At 45.1% G+C, this 19,032-nt stretch overlaps 1 protein-coding gene across 3 annotated transcripts in view; it reads right to left on the reverse strand.

Annotated features, from left to right (window-relative positions):
- Nucleotides 1–19,032, reverse strand: part of nr3c2 (nuclear receptor subfamily 3, group C, member 2) — a 386,614-nt gene that overhangs the window by 11,092 nt on the left and 356,490 nt on the right. For all 3 annotated transcript variants that reach the window (XM_041196435.1, XM_041196272.1, XM_041196345.1), the window contains one exon: nucleotides 18,888–19,018. In XM_041196435.1, coding sequence (XP_041052369.1) covers nucleotides 18,888–19,018 — 131 coding nt within the window. The remainder of the gene's footprint in view (nucleotides 1–18,887; nucleotides 19,019–19,032) is intronic.

The following is a 19,032-nucleotide window of genomic DNA, read 5'->3' on the forward strand; positions in this document are numbered from 1 at the left end:
TTTAGTACCAGTAGTAAGGTTTACTCACAGTCACAAAGTTATCAGTTAATTAATAGAGAAACGGCAGGGCTGCTCCAAGCTCAAGGGTGCCCATCCTGTGCTTTGTGGTTCTCAAGGATGCTTCCCTGTCCTGTGCAGAAAGTGCTGTCAGTTGCAACAGATTGAGCTCCGGGTTGCGGAACTCGAGCAGCAGCTGTCGTCACTGTGGAGCATCCATGCAGTTGAGAGTAATGTGGATAGCATGTTTATAGATGTGGTCACTCCAAAGCTTAAGAACATGCAGGGAGAGAGGGAAGGGGAAGGGGTCAAAAAGGGACAGGCAGGTAGAGCAGGAGTCACCTCAGTGCAATCCACTCTCAGTTCTGAATATTGATGAGTGTGATGGTTCATCTGGGGAGTGTAGCCAGAGCCAAATCCCTGGCACCACGGACGGCTCAGCTGTACTCGGGGGCACAAGGAAGTCTGGAAGAGCAATAGTGATAGGTAATTGGATAGTTAGGGGAATGAATAGGCCTTTCTATGGCCACAGACATGAATCCAGGATGGTGTATTGCTTCCCTGGTACCAGGGTCAAGAATATCACTGAGCGGCTGCAGAGCACCCTGAGGGGGGAGGGTGAACAGCCAGCAGTTGTGATCCAAATCGGTACCAATGACATAGAAAGAGGGATGTGGTCTTGCAGTCTGAATTTTAGGAAGCTAAGTAGAAAATTAGCATGCAGGACCTCAGAATTAGTAATCTCCAGATTACTCCCAGTGCCATGCTCAAGTGAGTGCAGAAATAGGAAGATAAGACATGAATGCATGGCTGGAAAGATGATGGAGGAGGGAGGGCTTTAGACTCTTGGGGCATTAGGACCAGCTCTGGGGGAGATGGGACCAGTATAAATCGGAAGGATTGCACTTGAACAGAGCTGAGACAAGAGTTCCTTGCAGGGTGTTTTGCTAGTGCTGTAGGGGAGAGCTTAAACTAACTTGACAGTGGTGTGGGAATCAGGAGAGAATATTAGAGAGGAATACCAAAGTGCACAGAATACTGGGAGAGATAGCTGGTGCTAGAGTAGGGAATCATAAATTAATGGGTGTGGTCAGAGTAAAGGGGGCAAGAATAGAGTCTAAATCAGGGTTACTGTGGATGTATGTGAATGCATAGGGTATGGTAATTAAGACTGGTGAGGTACAGGTGTCGATTGCTGTGTGGAAATATGATGTTGTGGTGATAACAAGGAAGGAAAGGTCTGGGTGTTAAATATCCCTGGATACAAGGTGTTCAAGAAAGATAGGAAAGAAAGAAAAGGAGGAGGAGTAGTGGCATTGATAAAGGAGGGCACTGGAGAAAGAGGATGGCCCTGAGGGATCAAGGACAGAATCAATTTGGCTAGAGCTCAGGAAGAGATGCAAATGCATTGCTCGCTGTAGTCTGTAGGTCACCAACTAGTGGGAAGGATGTACAGGAAAAGATTTGCAAATAAATTATAGAGCGGTGTGAATGGGGGGGCTTTAATTATCCAAATATAGACTGGGATAGTAATAGTGTAAAGGGCAGAGAGGGGCAGAAGTTCCACGGGTATATTCAGGAAATCTTTTCTTCAGCAGTATGTTTCCAGTCCAACAAGGACACTGCCTTCTAAAGGGAGGACCAACCATCCACGGTTAATTAAAGGAGTTAGGGAAAGCATCAAACTTAAGGAAAAAGCACATAACTGCGCAAGGATGAGTGGCAGGTCAGATGACTGGACAGAATATAAAGAACGGCAGAGCATGGCTAAAAGGTTAATCAGGACAAAGAAATTAGAGTACGAGAGGAAGCTAGCTAGAAATGTAAAAACAGGTAGCAAGAGTTTCTACAGGTATTTAAACAGGAAAAGAGTAGGTAAAGTGAGTGCTGGTCCTCTTTTAGAGTGAGAATGGGGAGTTAATAGTAGAAAATATGGAAATGGTGGATGAAATGAACAAACATTTTGCTTCTGCCTTCACTATAGAGGATACAAAAAAATTCCAGTAATAGCTGTAAATCAGGAGGTGGAGGGGAGAGAGGAACTTGGCTTTGTGAAAGGGAAATCATGTTTAACCAATTTATTAGAATTCTTTGAAGGAGTAACATGCTGTGGATAAAGGGGAGCTCGTAGATGTACTGTACTTGGATTTCCAGAAGGCATTTGATAAGGTGCTGCATCAAAGGCTACTGCAGAAAATAAAAGCTCATGGTGTGAGGGTGGGGGGGTGGGAGTGCGCGCGGCGCGACAGATTAGCATAGATAGAAGATTGGCTGGCTGGCAAAAAGCAGAGTATGCATAAATGGCTCTTTGTCTGACTGGCAGGATGTGACAGACTCCTGCAGGGGTCTGTGCTGGGACCTCAACTTTTTATAATTTATATCAATGACTTAGATGAGGGGAGCAAAGATATAGGAGCAAAATTTGCAGATGACGCAAAGATAGGCAGGAAGGTATGTTGTGATGGAGACATAGGCTGAAATAGATAGATTGAGTGGGCAAAAATCTGACAGATGGAGTATAATGTGAGAAAATATGAACTTGTTCACTTTGGCAAGAACAATAAAAAAGCAGAGTATTACTTAAACGGAGAACAACTGCAGAATTCCGAGGTGCAGAGGGATTTAGGTGTTCGTGCAGGAGTCACAAAAAGTTAGTACGCAGGTACAGCAAGTAATTAAGGCTAATGAAATGCTATCCTTTATTACAAGAGGAATTGAACATAAAAGTAAGGATGTTATACTTCAATTATATAGGGCATTGGTGAGACCGCACCTCGAATATTGTGTGCAGTTTTGGTCTCTTTATTTAAGGAAGGATGTAAATGCATTGAAGGCGGTTCAGGGGAGGTTTACTAGAATAATACCTGGAATGAGCAGGTTGTCTTAAAAGGTCAGGTTGGACAGGCTGGGCTTGTTTCCACTGGAGTTTAGAAGAGTGAGAGGTGACTTGATTGAAGTATGTAAGATCCTGAATGGTCTTGACAAGGTGGACGTGGAAAGGATGTTTCCTCTTAGTGGGTGAGTCCAGAATTAGGAAGCACCCTTATAGGACAGAGAGGAGGAGAAATTTTTTCTCTCAGCAGGTTGTGAAACTTTGGAACTCTCTGCCTCAGAAGGTGGTGGAGGCAGGATCACTGAATATTTTTAAAGCAGAGGTAAATAGATTCTTAGGTTATCGGGGGTAGGTGGGAATGTGGAACTCGAAACACAAACAGATCAGCCATTATCTTATCGAATGCAGAGCAAGCTTGAGGGGCTGAATGGTCTCCTTCTGCTGCTATTTCGTATGTATGTAGGTTTGCTACCCAGCCGAATTCCTGGCAATCTTACCGGCTGTCAGCAGGCAGGGCACCAGGAAGGTCACTTCAGCTGCAGTTACCAGTGGAGCAGCCACAGACATACAGCCCGAGTAGGCGGGCAGGAAGAGAAAAATCCTGCCTCTCTAGGGAAAGCTGATATTGAGTCCTCGTACCACCGAGGGAGGCCAGGAATTGGTCCCCATTCCAACAGGAGAACTCGGGATTCATTCCCATTCCACAGCAGAGACTGGATCCCATCATCAGAGATGAGGGATGAGTTCCCAGCTCCCAACAGGACAAGCTGGGATATTTCATTTTCTCATCAAGACAGACTGGAACATAGAGATACATAAAGTGTATATGATATATAATAACAGATGCAATCCATTCAGCCCCTTGAGGCTTACTAACTGCACTAAACCAAACACTGAAGTCCTGGCTGACAGAGTTATTCAGAAAGTTCCCTTATATGAAAACCACTCTAAAATGAAACACATCATTAGACTGTGCTCTAAATGGAGGATTACTGCATATGTAACAGCCTTACACCTACCTACATTAGGGGTAAATTTACATCACATTGTTTAGTTGTGGCATGGGTAGATACTTCTTTTACTTCTAAGTTTACTGCAGCTCATTTTATTTTTTGCTCTAATTTTCTCCCCTTTCCCCTCCACAAATGCTAGAGCCTTGCGGTATCTCATGCATTTAGCCATTCTTCAAGACAGGTAGTGCTGACACACCATTCCACCATAGAGATCGCCAATCCTGTCCTCCCTTAATCACCATACCTTCTGGCAAGGTTCACTAGATAGTGCTCAGGAGCAGGACTATTTCTCTCCTCTGTAAACTAGAGGCATTGAGACAAACATTGTGTCCCAACTGCAGCCACGGCTGCGGTCAGCTGGTTCAAGATACACAGAGAATCAAAGCGAGGACCTGATGGAGTATGTGTCTTAGCGCAAGGGTTTTTCACTCATTTTTGGCTGGAAGCCACAATTCCAATCAGAGGCTTGCTTGAAGAGTGCTCTTGGAAGATGGTATTATAACCAGGACTGGAAATAATGCTGGAAATAAGACTGCAAATGCTGGAGCCAAACAGTGGCCTCCACTGACTGTAGACCTATTATATTTGCCTAGCAACCCTTGGGGACAGTGCAATGCATTTCTTTGTAAATGGTAATAAATTAAGCTTTTATGGAGGAAAGGGATAAATAAAACTGTCCTAACATCTGTTAATAAAAGAAGTAAAAATAGCATAGCCCAGACCTTTCCCTTGTTTTAAGTGGATCATCCAGGGAATAAATCAGCAAATCAAGAAAGCCAATGCAATCACATGATTCCTGACCAGACAAAATTAGCTGTTTTATTTTCTTCTGAACCTTGTGCTTGCTGAAAGTCTCTGATCTGTTATGAAGTAATTTTTCATTTCTAATCTTTGTAATGGCTCAAGTGGAGTGTGAGAACCACCATGGATCTGTTAGGTAGAAAGGCCTGTTTTTGTGCTGTTAATACTCTGCAGTCTGAGGGAGAATTCAGAAGAGTTCACCTTCTCAAGGGCAATTAGGGATGGGCAGTAAACACTGGCCTAGCCAGCGACGCCCACATCCCACAAATTAATATAAAAAAAATTCCCTCACTGTATACAATGGGCAGAATTTTCTGTCCCGTGAGCAGGCACGTGCCCGATCTGAACGGGAGTGAAATAGTGTGCAATGACATCCGCCCACTGACAATTAAGAGACCTATTAAAGCCTTTAAGTAATTAATTAAGGTTCATTTTTCATTGTCCGCTCAGCTGTTCAGTTGGTGGGCAGGTGAATAGGCCAGGTGACCTTTGCATTTTTAACGAAATCTCATCCAAAGGCGGGATGAGGTTTCCAACGGTTACTAAAAAAAATAAAAATTTTTTAACATCCTTTTTTATATGTCCCTCTTCATATGACTGAGTCACATGTGGGGACATGTTTGTATCATATGTAAAAAGTTTATTTTTCATTTTAAAATCCTTCAACTCCCTGAGGCAGCTCTGTGCCTTCAGGGAGCTGTCAGTGTGCGCTCCCATGCACATGTGCACACTTTAGCGCTCACGCTCCTCCTGCCCCCACCCGGCAGCGCTAAGACTCTTAGCACACCTTTCATGCTGTTGGTCATTAATTGGCCAGCCAGTCATGGGCGGCAGTCAGTCTTGCGACCGTTCCTGGGCCCGCCCGTTGCGCCTTCCCGACAAGGGGAAAATCCTTCCCAATGTTTTGAGATCATGAGAATGTGTTGCTAGTTTGCAGGTAGATGACTTGAGAACATAGTAACTCACTCTCATCCCTGCAGAAAATAAACATTTGTAATAAGAGAGCCATAGAAAGGATAACATGGGATTCTGAAACTCAGGCTTGATTTGACATCTGTGTCTGATTTTCAGAAATTTTATATTGGATTTGAGGACTTATGCTAATAAAAAATCTGTTGCTGTAAGGGTGATTTACTGCAGTACTTTATATATGTTTTGTAAATCTAGTATTCATTATTAGGCTATAGGCAGACATCAGGATTGTGACGACGTGCATTTGCCGAAGTATGAAATTTGGGCAATTGGAATTACTTTTTTTGCATTTAACTGCACAGTGAACTGCCCACAGGACTTGGATCTAACCATACTCGAGCATACTTAGTGATTATACTGATTTTATTGCAAAGTATGTATATGTGAACTCAGTATCGGTATTTTATTAGATTCTTCTGTCCCAGAATTGTTCAAGATTCAAATGCCATCAAGCACACCTTGGGGTCAATTTTAGCTTCCTGCCAGGTGAGGGACCTTGACGTCCATTTTACGTGGATAAGAGAAGCAACCGAGTTTTAAAACAAGTGGCCAGTGGCTATTACCCATTGACTGCCCAGTGGCTACAGTTAAAATCCACCCCTTATTTTTATTGGGATATTCCATGATGCTGCATTCCCAGCGGAGATTCACGTTTGCAGAACAGGCGGCTGAGAATCAGGACCCTATTCCTAACCTGCACTCCCTTAAAGTATGACTTCCTTATCGGGAGTGTGGAATTTCTATTACTGTCGATACATTTACATTAATGAGAGCATGGAGCACAAACAATAGGGATAATTATCTGATTTTGATCTTCTGGAGGGGAGCCTTACCTGCAACCAGCATATATCCAAAATTTGCTGCACACCATTTTCTGGACGTAAACTTGTCAAAAAAATTCATCACAAAGCATTTCATATGTGATGTTGGCAGATGAGGCTACTCATCAGAAACATGATCAGAAAACTATTCCAAATTGACAGTATACTTCAAAATAATCATAAATCCCAATAAATATATACATAAACATAAATTATCATTTTTCTTTAATCCTTTCCTGGTCTCTTGTATTTGTGCCTTCTATTCTGTATCTCCTCTGTTTTCTGTCTCCTTTTCTCTTGATTTCGCTGCTCTTTGCACAATCTGCTCACTATCTTCTCTATAGTTTCCATCCTGCCTAATCTTTTCTTTCTGGATTTCAGTCATTTACATTCCACGGTAGCAGTGCATAAAGCTTCAAATAGACACGTCTCAAACTTCCCAGTGTGTTCTCGTGTACATTGATTGCTTCCACACAAAAAGTACTATTCAGTGTTATTTGATTTTAGCAATTTCGTTGTTGTGACCCTTTGCTTTTAATGATCAGTCCTTGCCAAACTCATAACCTATGTGCATCTGCGTGACGTATTAATTTATAATTGAAGTGGGGTGTGGGTGCAGTATTGTACCTCTAATCATAATCTATTGTTTAAGCATGAAAACATTTTTCAGTTTATTCACAGTCCTACACATGTTGTCTAGGCCAGAGGAACTTTTTTGATTCACTTTGTGAGTTTCAGAGACCCGGAAACAGTGACAAAATTGAACAGGTTTGCAGTTTTGGTGTTTGGTTCCCGTTGCTGCACCTGCTCCACTTTCTCAGCACGAACATGGAGTTTCAATTCATTCTACCTTGCAGATATTAATGCAAGTTTAATAACTACATTATGGCCAATGGCTTCATTTAAACTGTAGCTGGGTAGATTGTTAGGTCTTGGACCAATAGACAAAGGAGCTCCACATTACTGTAAATTATACCAATCTAATATTTGCAGGATTGCAGGGTTCCTCCTGCTGGTTAAGGTGCTGAAGGTCCAAAGAGCCCTTTTTCTTTTAGGATTTTGGGATGGTGTCCTACAAGAAGCATTAGGCTCCTGACTATCATATGCAAGGTGACAATTGCTCCCATTCAATGCCTGATAAATGGATGCAACACATGCTAATCTCTTCCCCCACTGAGAACAAACCTGCTCAAGATGACTGACCAGTTAAATTGATGAAGGAGAAAGCATCAGTGTACAAAATAGAAGCAGAAGTACAGGATGAGCCACTACAGCTTTGCAAACATGATCAGAACTTCATTGGTGAATCATTTGCAGGCCATAATTTGAACAACACAGTAAAAAGATAATTAAGAAATGTTCCAAGATTTCATAAGGATGATGGAAAATGGATCAATAACCTGAAATGGATGACACACACAATAGTGAAATAAGCAAAGGTCAAAAGCATAACATGGGAGTCCCAAAGGCACCACAACAAACCACTCTTTTGGCCTCAGTGCATTATCAGAAAACAACTGTGGCTAATTCACAAGGAAGAAAGTATACACCTAGAGTTTCAGCATTTTGTTAAATGCAAAATGCAGGTTCTTTCCTGAGGTAATCTTCCCTTTCAATGTAAGTCATGTCATTTTGAAAGCATTGTTCATAATGCTTAACTTAATCAGCTTGCTAGCAACTGAGTGGGAACTCATTCATTGATATGAATGAAGTCTGCTGTCTTTTTCTTCAGTTGTATTTAAAGTGCATAATCTAGTCGGTGCCTCTGATGTCTGCATAAATTTTTTACATTTCCAGAGCATGTGATGCACTCATTCCTGGGGCTATAATTATCTCAGAAGAGCAGAGTGATGAGGCACATGACAATGTCAAATTCTCAAGCGAGGGAATGCATGATCACCACTGAAATTATGCCATGTAGGGAGCAAGGTTCATGTTATGCTTCTACACAATCTTATCTGGGTGCACCATATATCTGCAGGAACTGCAGTAGCAAACCAAAGTACGTGCCAGTCATACAAAACAGATGCTCAGCCTTCCACAACCTCACAAATATCCAGGAGCCTCTTGGAAAAGGGTATGTACTGAACCAGGCAATTATGACTGGTAACTCCCAGATACACACTGACATAATTAATTTGCTTAATATATAATTGGACAGAGCACAGTTGGCAGCGCAGATTGCCTCTCTAGTTAATATGCTTACTATGCTTGTGCAAAACCAGAAACCCTCATCCACCCTACTCCAAGATATTGCCCTTAAGATCTTTTCTGACTTTCCAAAGGATTTCCATATGATTCCGGGACTAGCAACCATTTCCGTTGTGACAGAAGTAGTTTCACAGTTCTATCCTGTCTAGTGCCCTTATAGTGTTATCTGTTCCCAAATTTCAACAGTGAATCTGTAGCCTGTAAATAGAATGAAGCGTTATAGTTAGTACACAGGGCATGCTATTATAATACATATGCTTTGAATGAAAATTGTTTTTGTTTTTCTTGCAGCAGTGACAGAAAATTGCTATGTCACTGCATGGACATATTGGAAGTGTCTGGAAGTTTTATTAGCTATTTCTTCCACAATAACTACTTCTGATTATAGTGAAGAGAATTGTATTAATATATAATCAGCACAATTTTAAGCCTCGCAGGTGGGCGCACGCCTGACCCGATCAGGCATAAAATAGCTCGAGAAGATGTCAGGCAAGCGTGCCAATGTCATCCTGCATGTGCGCAACCTTCAGGTCAGCAGGCGTGCGGGTGTTGGAGCCGCGCCCGCATCAGTTAAGAGGTCACTTAAGGCCATTAAAAACCCAAGTGAACCCAATTTTATGTTGCCCGTGTGATTTGGTGCTCATCACACGGGCGGGCAGCACACATTTTGCAAAACTTCATCCAAAGGCGGGATAAAAAGGGTCAGCAGCATTGCCAGTGTGAGTAGTGAGGAGCTGAGGAGATAGTTTGCTGCTGGTTGCTTATTTGAACTTGACAGCTTCATCTCTGCCCTGAGCTTCATTCTTAGCATTTCTAGGCTTCATTTCAGGACTCATTGGTGTCTCCAAGGCCCCCGGAGGATTTTCACTGTGTGGACCCTTCCAGGCACCAGACAGCCATCTATTACCCTGGTAATGGGGATTGTGCTCTCCACTGGAGGCACCTCCTCTGAGGAGGAAGAGAGGGCCAGAAGGGAAGGAGGCCAGGTGTCCCAGTGCAGCCTCTAGGGGAGGGACCTGTGGGAGGAGAGGCGCAGGCACAAGGGGCGCAGGGCCAGCAGGTATTCCAAGGAGGAAGGGGCTGCAAAAGAAGCCACTATCCTGCTGCCAGGGTTTACAGGCAGCGATGCAGCTACCTCAATATGTCTGAGGTGCAATGCCAAAGGAGGCTCCGCCTCTCAAGCGAGTGAGTGACCTCCATTTGTCAGATGAATGAACCTGGGAGCACCTCCAACTGTGTGGGTGGAAACCCCAGGCCTGTGGCTCTGAAGGTCACAGTGGCCCTCAACTTCTATGCCTCCGGCTCTTTCCAGGGGTCAGTGGAGGATCTTTGTGGAGTCTCCCAGTCAGCTGTTCACAGTTGAGTCAAGCTGGTGACAGAAGCTCTGTTCAGGTGGGTGGTGATATTTATTCATTTCCATACAGACAAGGCCAGCCAGGCCGAGCGAGCCAGAGGGTTTGCAGTGATTGCTGGGATCCTCTGCATTCAGGGTGCAATTGATTGCACACATGTGGCCATCAAGGTGCCAGTTGGTCAGCGAGTGCCTTCATCAACAGGAAGGGCTTCCACTCCATAAACATCCAGACAGTGTGTACAACAGGACATAGATTCTGCAAGTCTGTGCACAGTACCTTGGCAGCTCCCATACACTTACATCCTGAGACACTCCCAGGTGCTGGCACTCTTCAGTGCTCCAGCCTGACTGGATGAATGGCTGCTGGGTGACAAGGGCTATGTGTTGAAAAGGTGGCTTATGCTGCCTCTCTGCTGCCCACGAACATGGGGAGAGCAGCGTTATATTGGAGTCATGCCTCCACAAGGGCGTTGATGGAGAGGACCATAGGTCTTCTGAAGATGTGCTTCCGATGCCTAGCCCGTTCAGGGGGAGCACAACAATACCCCTCCGAGAGCAGGTGTCACTGAGATGGTTGAATGCTGCACTCTCCACAATCTGGCACTGGCAAGGGGAAACCCACTGGAGGAAGAGGATCCTGACTCAGCTCCACAGGCCACAGAGGATTATTCCAGTAGTGAGTCAGAAGAGGAGCTCGGTGAGGAGAATGCTGAGGTCATGGAAGCAGACCACTGTGTCCTTCAAGGAGGCAGGGACCCCAGAGATGCCTTGATCCAACATTCCTTCAGCTAGGCTGCCAAAAATCTGCTTCCACCTCATGCCAGGGCTGCTGCCTCCATCCAAGATGTCTGAAATGACCCTTTCATTTGAATCCAAAGTCCACTCAGTGCCTGTGCAATGAAGTTCAGAGCCACTCACGTCCAGCATTACATACTGGTGTACCCTGCACCAAAAAAATAAAAAAAATGAAGCAGACTCAGGGCAGTACGACAAAATTTATCTCATTTTGACAATTCAAAAAAATTAACATAACCTTCTCTGGTCTTCATTCCTAGACCAGTAACATAAACAAAACATTGCACAACAGAAGATCACCCGTGAACTATCCCTCTTGTGCTCGTGCCTTAAATTTACATCAGTGAGCACCATGTCTTGGTGCGCCCTCCCCTCCACCCTCGCTGGCAGCAGCATTGGAGACAGCCTGCTGACTCTGCTGTCTTGTTGGCCTTGGTGACCTTGGCAGTCATCTCTGGCCAGTGGAGCCTGTGCTGGGCCCGGGAGGTAGCAGCCAGTGCCACAGCTGGCATCTCCACAATCATCGCAGCCTCATCAGATGCCACAGTCACTGGCAGAGGGGCGGAGGAGCTGCTGCCATCATCCAGAGTGCCCTGAGAGGAGCCCACAGAGACGACAAGCAGCCCGTGTGCCAATATGAGGTCACTCTGGACTTCCTTGTTCGCCATTGATGGACGGGCACCTAGCTGGGATACTGGGTGCATCTTCCACACTGGCACTGACCTCCTGAGGTCATCGCCTGTGTGAGGGCTTGCAGGTCCGAGCACAACCCCAGGAACCCCTGATTCTCTCCCTGGCGCTGCCCTTTCATGAGAGTTGCCACTCTTTCAATGGAGGAGGCAGTGCATTCGGCCACGGGGGTGAATGTAGTACTCATGTTCTGCATGGACCCCTGCACAACAGAGACCATGGCATGGAGATGCTCATGGATCTCTGCCAGATCCTCTCACACATTCAGTTGGACATCCAGCATCTGGCCCCATTATACGACTCTAGGGGCTCATCATCTGCCTTCGAATCAGCATCATCCTGGTCTCCAGCTGTCCTCCAAATGCCAGTGCCCTGGGCACGCTCTGCCTCTGCCTACTCCTCAAGTGAGTGTGAAGTACCCTCACTGCTGTGCACTGACACTCTAGCTGATGATCTAATGCCCACTGAGGTGCTGGTATCTGCGCTGATGCCTGGTTCAGAGAGCGGATATGATGCAGGTGCAGCGGTCCTCTGGCATCAGGGGTGGCTCTTCAGGGTCCTGTGAATGAGTGCCTGCTGGTGAATCTAAGGGAGAACAACATGTCATTAGTTTAAGTCATCACATTATCGCTGTGGATGCCAGGCACCCTGGTGAAACAATGGAGATCTGCATCATGGTGCCATCGTCTTTCAATGATCAATGGGGAATCCAGGTTTGAGGCTCCCATCAGTGATGAGACTACACAAGAATGTTTGCACCATCCGAAACTCTCACCTCTGTGCACTGCTCTCTTACCTTTGCCTGACACTCCAGCCACCCCGTGGCTGGTTCACCAAAGTGTGTGCACCCTCTCCAGCTCCAAGGCGTCCTGCTCGAATCTGGTTAGGATAAGGAGGTTTGGGGGGCTGCCACCTGTCTGCGACCTTTCAATATTGTTATGGGCTGTCTTCTCCTGAAAGGCTAGAGGAGCATTGACTAGTCCACTCTCTACCTGCAGCGTCATTGCAGCCTGGCCAATCCCACCTGAGGAGCACCTTGCAGGACACATTCTAGTTGTGGCCCTCGAGCCACAAGGCACTCAGTCCAAGCAGCGAAGGCTCACCCCCTTGGCCAGCTCCTGCATCATTGACAATTGGCACTCAGACTCTAACACCCCTGAGCTCCACAGGTGGACGACCGGACCTTAACACGTCAACACACTGATCCATGCCAACACGGTACTGACCCTACCTGAGCATAGCAGGTCATTAAACCTTTTTCCCCACTGCAACCATGTGTGCGGCACAGCATTGGGCTGCTGACCTGCACTGCCATCTCCTCCCCAGCTCCTTTTGTTCGGTGCGGTGGCCTCTGGGGACAAGGGTGCCCCTCCTGGCAGCCACCCCCTCCAGGAAGACCACAAGGCACGCGTCCGAAAACCGGGAGTTTGGGGGGGGGGGGGGGCGCGAGTGCCCACCCGACCTGCCCTCCCACCTGGCGACTCCAGTCGCACTCGAGGCCATAACTTCGGCCTTCAGAAGGCTGCAAATATGTTCTTCCCTGGTAGCCTTCAAGGAGCTGCCTGTGCCATTTTTAAACCGGTTGCCAGGTTGCCATTGAACCTGGCGCCTGACAGGCCCCTGGCCCTGCCTGGCCCTTACCGACCATTGGGAAGATGCGTTTCACACTGGGTGGGCCTTAATTGGCCAGCAAGCGTGAAATCGCAGTCGGGTGCCAATTGTGGGCAACGGCCCGTTTCCTGACTGGTCCCCGGCCCGCCCATTGCACACGCCCGCCTAGGGTAAAGTTCAGACCAAGGTGTGGGCATATAAAATCTGTGCGCGCGTGTGTGTGTGTTCAAAATGCAAGTGGAAATTTAATTTACTTGTAATATTTTTCTAGTTGTTGAAATGAAATGTTTACGATCCTTCCTTCTGCTTCTAGTGTCTTCTTTTCCAGCTTCATGATTATCTAGTTTCTCTGTGGTTGGGAAGCTTTCAACATGTTCCTTGGTTAACCAAGGCCAGAATCTTTGGCTTGGCGTACGAGGGTGGGCCCTGCTCACCGACACATAAAATGACGTGCGGTGATGTCGGGTGTGCTTCCTGACATCACCGCACATCATTCTGACCCTCAGTTTGCCAGGCACGCACCAGAGTCGGCTGTGCGCCCGCCGAATTGGCAAAGGCCTACTAAGGCTGGCGGGCAGGCGAAGAGCCCAAGCGGCCTTCACATTTATCATGAAACTTCATCCACGGGCGGGATGAGGTCTCATGAAGGTTTTTAAATTTTAATTAAAGTTTCTAATAAAAGTCATTTACATGTCCCGGTTCATGTGACACAGTCACATAAGAGGACGTCTTAAACTTTTCTTTACTTAAAATTTTCCAATTCTAACTAATCTCCCTGAGGCAGCTCTATGCCTCAGGGACATGTCAGCGCTCTTTTGCATGCATGCCCTGTCTGAGCCTCCTCCCCCCACCCGCACAAGGAGCGCTCCGCGCTTCCCGCGCATGTTACGCTGGGCGGGCCTTAATTGGCCCACCCACTGAAAATGGCAGCATACAACCGATTGCGGACAGTGATCAGCTGCCCAGCCGCTCATGCCCACTCTGGCCAAATTCCCGCCCCCCCCCCCCACCCGCCCCGACGGGGAGAAAATTATCCCCCAAGTGTTGCTTATTTAATCAAATGCAACAGTTTATGGAAAGTTCAATCACACATACACTATCATCCTGTGGGTCCTGATGTCATTAATCTATCCATTTATGAGGGTGTCTTGACTTATGTCAGTAGCAACAGGAAATTGTTATTCACATAAATGTTGTCAACTGCAAGACTTCAGAATATCCGTTAATACAGTATAACATGATAGAAAAAAGGTTCACCAAAATAACACAAAAACACTATTAGTGCATGATATCATCAAGTTCTTCAGAATGATATGTACACTCATTTACCTGACACATTAGAATGATACTTGTTGAGGGGGAGGGGGTGGTGACTGTACGTCCTGTCTAGCCTTCTCACACTGAGGGTGAGGAACATGGGAACTCCCAAAATAAAGAAGTTACTGCCCGCATCCCCCCAAACCCCCGCCACCCAACCTCTGCTCTAACTTTGGACAATGTCCTTGTGTGGGGCTGTGGATTTTCAGTCTCCTTAACTTCAATTGTGCCTTTCAAAAGGGATTGGGTAAGTACCTGAAGAAAAAACATTGGAAGGGCTATGGGGAAAAGATGGGGAAGTGGAACTATCTAAGTTGCTCTTGCAGCGAGCCAACAGAATGGCCTCCTGCGGTACTGTAACATTCTATGATTCTAAATCAGTACGATGGCTTCAACATGGATTATAATTCCAACAGAGTAACTAGCTTGGAGTTAAATGGATCAGATCTGTTCCCTTTCTGAAGAAATAACTGGTTAAATTGATGTTTCAAAGCTAGTGGCAACATTATTTTATGACTGTATTAAAGGTCAGTCAGAAGATTTTAGAACAAGAGTTAATTCTACCCTTACTTCTAATTCTACCCTTTGACACAACATTTGCTGCAAAATTTAAGCAACTATTAATTTGTTCAACCACACTCTCACCGCCTTTGCCCTTCCCTGCAAGATCTTCACAGTACCTCCCAGTATAACCTACATCTTTGATCCCTCAGATTAAAGGGATGCAGATTTACACATTTGTGATACACAACTGGCTCAGCCTCAATTGCCAGGTCTGCCTGGGCCATGTCAAGTTCTAGCGGACCTCATTCTTGTCTACGAACAGAACCTCCGGCATCATTCCGGAAAGAAACTTCAGCTTCTTTTGACCACAACCAACAGTTTTCTTAAACCTCCGTCACTGCCCTTCCACCCTTAACTTTAACAATGTGAAAGAAGCTCATGGATTCTTTATCATTAAGATAGGGACCATCCATTCAACTGCTTCTGATGTGTCACTCTTTCCCCACCAAACGAACATTCTCCTCTGTTGCGATCCTAGCCCTAAACCTTCATCTTACTAGTTTCTTTTCTATATCCTCATATGCTCTCTCTGAACTTATTTTGTCCATGAGACCCTCCTCCTGCTGCTAACCCCCTTCTCACTAAACTGTTTATCATCTAACTTCCCATCTTAGCCCTCACACTAGCTGGCATTGTAAGTGGCTTTCTCTCTTTAGCTATTGTCCCTCTCCCTTCCAGAAGCAGCAGAATCACTCCTTCTCCTCAAAAAAGCCCATCTACACCTCTGTTCTTTTTCTCCTGTCTAAACCCCTCCATTGTCTTGCTCTCTTCTTATCTCTTTATCCTTCTCCAGCACTACAACTCTTCCCAATGAACTCCTCAATATTCTGTCTCTAATCACCACCTGTTCATGCCCCCTACTTCACCATCAGCTTCCTAGGCTGCATGCTCCGGTGTTCCTTTCCCAAACCCTCCGCCTCTAAAACTCTGGGTCAGATTGTTGTCTCCTGAAGGGGGGGGAGAATGGAGTCGGGAAACCTGAAACCTTGAAGATACTGACTATAAAAAATGAATTTCCTCTCCCTTCCCGACCAGGCACTATTTTCATGTGACCTTTCTGTGGATCAGGAAGGCCTTGGGGTCGCAACCCCGCAGGCACCTCTTCTGAGGTCAGGCTCGCCATTGTGAACTCTATAGGAAATTTGAATTTCCTCCCCCAGCTATTTTCATCTGCTGACGTGGGATATGGAAGCCCTAAAAAACTTAGCAATAACATTGCCCACAGGCATCAGTTGGCAGTCGTCATCCAAAGGCTCAATGTTGCAGACATTTGCTTAATGTCCATCTGCTTTCAGTGAGGTAGTACAGCATGTACATTATAGTGAGCAACACACCAACTACCTTGATGTTCTTGATGTCCAAGCCAAATGTCACGGATCAGATTAGCTTATTACCAGCTGCTTCATCCTGGTCTTCATGTGAGGGGCCTTAGCAGCGATAAACCGTGGTACTACAGTTCCGAATTTTGCACCCTAAATCTTTTAAGAGATGCCTGCACTGTTACTCCAACCCTATCCCTTGTGATGCCATCCAATAAACTATTAACAATGACATCAAATAGAATGGATGACAACTTGACTCATACTTGTTTTAAAGGGTTGAGACACTGACATTTACTTGTATGGATCTTTATGCTGGAGTACACATTCAGTATAAAATCCATTATTCAGCCATGTATCTTCAAAACATCCAGCTTTATTAACAACCACATAAGGCACTAGGTGTGGAGCTTTACAGAAATGATTGAAAGTAATGTAGAGAGTTTTCTAAAGCTTTACAGGATTCTGCAGACTCAAATAAATCTGCAACTTGATTTGTGCATTCCACATGAGAATGAAATGTAGGCAGTGTGAACTTCCAACATTTCTGATGTGCTGCAACAGCCTAAAAAACACCTTAAATGTCAACAATCCTCAATGGTATTTAAGACCCACTAGGTTTTCTTTTCTTGCAGATGGAAATTACATTGCATTTTATAACACATAGGGCTGAATTTTACACAAGGGGCAGTGGTTCCACCCCCTCACATAAAAGTCAGGGGCAAGCCCGCCTCCACTTGGCTGGCTCACCCTGCAGCCATTAAATGGCCAATGGCCCATGGATTGGTATCAGATGGGAGGTCCACCTCTCACAAAGAGGTAGACCCGCCTCAAAGAGCTGCTGGCCGATCCAGGGGCATGGTTGGAATGAGCATGGGGAGGCAGGAATGCAGGGTGGGAGGGGGGAGGGAGTTGGTGGTGGGGTTGGCTTGCACCTTGGGAGAGCCTCAGATGGGCATATCAAGTAGACATCCCCACCACCAAGCCTGGCACTAAGGCTCACCAGGTTTTACTTGGTGGCCAGGTGACTAGGCATGAGCCTCTTCTGCCCAGGTAAAATCCCAGCAGTGGTGGGAGGAGGCCCTTCCCAGAAGGTAAAAAACAGTTCTCTGGGAAGAGAATTTCAAACTAATAACCCATTAAAAAATTATCCTCATCTCTATCTTAAAAGGAAGATCTCTTATTCTTAAAATGTGTCTCCTAGTTCTAGTCTCCCCCACAAGAGGAAATATACTCCCAATATCCACCCTATCAAGTCTCCTTATATGTTTCAATAAGATCACTTTTCATTCTTCCAAACTCCAATGGGTATGGGCCTAACCTTTCCAGCCTTTCTTCATAAGATAAACCCTTCATTCCAGGAATCAGTCAAGTGAATCTTCTCTGAATTGCTTCTAATACAATTATACCCTTTTTCAAACAAGGAGACCAAAACTGTACACCATATTCCACATGTGGCCTCACCAAGGCCCTGTACAGCTGCAGTAAAACTTCCCTACTTTTCTATTCCAGCATTGAGGATTTAATTTTGCCCAAATGACCTGATTCAACACATTCTTCTTTATGTGCAGCATAACGCAGTGGCTTTTTGATCATGACTGACAATATATTTACACCAATGAAAAATGATTTAGGTACATTTCTGTGCTGTTGTAAATACTTGCAGATGTATACAACCCAATGTACCCTCCTCATTCCCCCAATGACCCACTTCACAAAGTACTAAATCACAATCTACCTTTGCTACATCTCTCAATTGTTTCAAAAAAGGTTCAATTACCAATTTAAAGGTCTATTGCTTTCATCTAACACCTGCCTTTCAGCGTAGTTCTCTTAACAGGACTATACTCGAGGGGTAAATAGCAAGCAGTCTTCAGCTTCCTTTTGTTTTTCACTTCCGCTGAAGAGATAAGAAAATCTTTAAGGATGATAGTGTTGTGTTTTTTGCCACTGTGCTAGGCTGAGTGGAAAACCTGTCAGAGCCATTTGTTTACATCGGGCACCTTTTTGGCTTTTCTGTTTCCTTTTGCTCTTGTCAATTACTTTCCGTGGTTTCTCTGTCCCTCTCTTAATGATTTTATTTTAGCTCATATCTTGCTTCTCAGTCCCTGTCTTTGATTCTCACTCTCTGTCTAGATACTGTGTATTATAATGAGGTCATTGTGTAAATAGAAAGACTGTAGGCTAACTGCAACAAATCAAACCATCAAAATAACTGAAGAAGTAGTGAAGAATAACTGAAGAAGGGTCATACGGACTCCAAACGTTAACTCTGTTTCTCTCTCCACACGTGCTGTCAGACCTGCTGAGGTTTTCCAGCATTTTTTGTTTTTATTTCAGATTTGCAGCATTTGCAGTATTTTGATTTTATCATCAAAATAACTCAGTTTCTTCATACTGTTTGTATGTGTTTCTTATTAAGGGTTCATCTATAAGGTACATTAGCTACAAACACTTGAGGATAGTGTTGCAAGAAGTCAGTTATTGAAACATGGATCTGAATCTTTGGCATAGAAATCCAAGAAAGAATGTTAAATTGGAAATGTAATAGCACATCTTTAACCGTGTATATATGAATGTGATACTCACTTGTGCCAAGTAGGAGAAGAGCTTTCATGCACAGGAACTCCTCATGGGTCAACTGGAGGCGTACAAATTCTATGCTGATGCTTTGCATCCCTTGACATAGTTCATACATTGCTGATTGCTGCATCCGCTGACTGTTTAAAAATAA

The sequence above is a fragment of the Carcharodon carcharias genome, chromosome 1 (assembly GCF_017639515.1).
Source record: "Carcharodon carcharias isolate sCarCar2 chromosome 1, sCarCar2.pri, whole genome shotgun sequence".
NCBI classification, from domain to species: Eukaryota; Metazoa; Chordata; class Chondrichthyes; order Lamniformes; family Lamnidae; genus Carcharodon; species Carcharodon carcharias.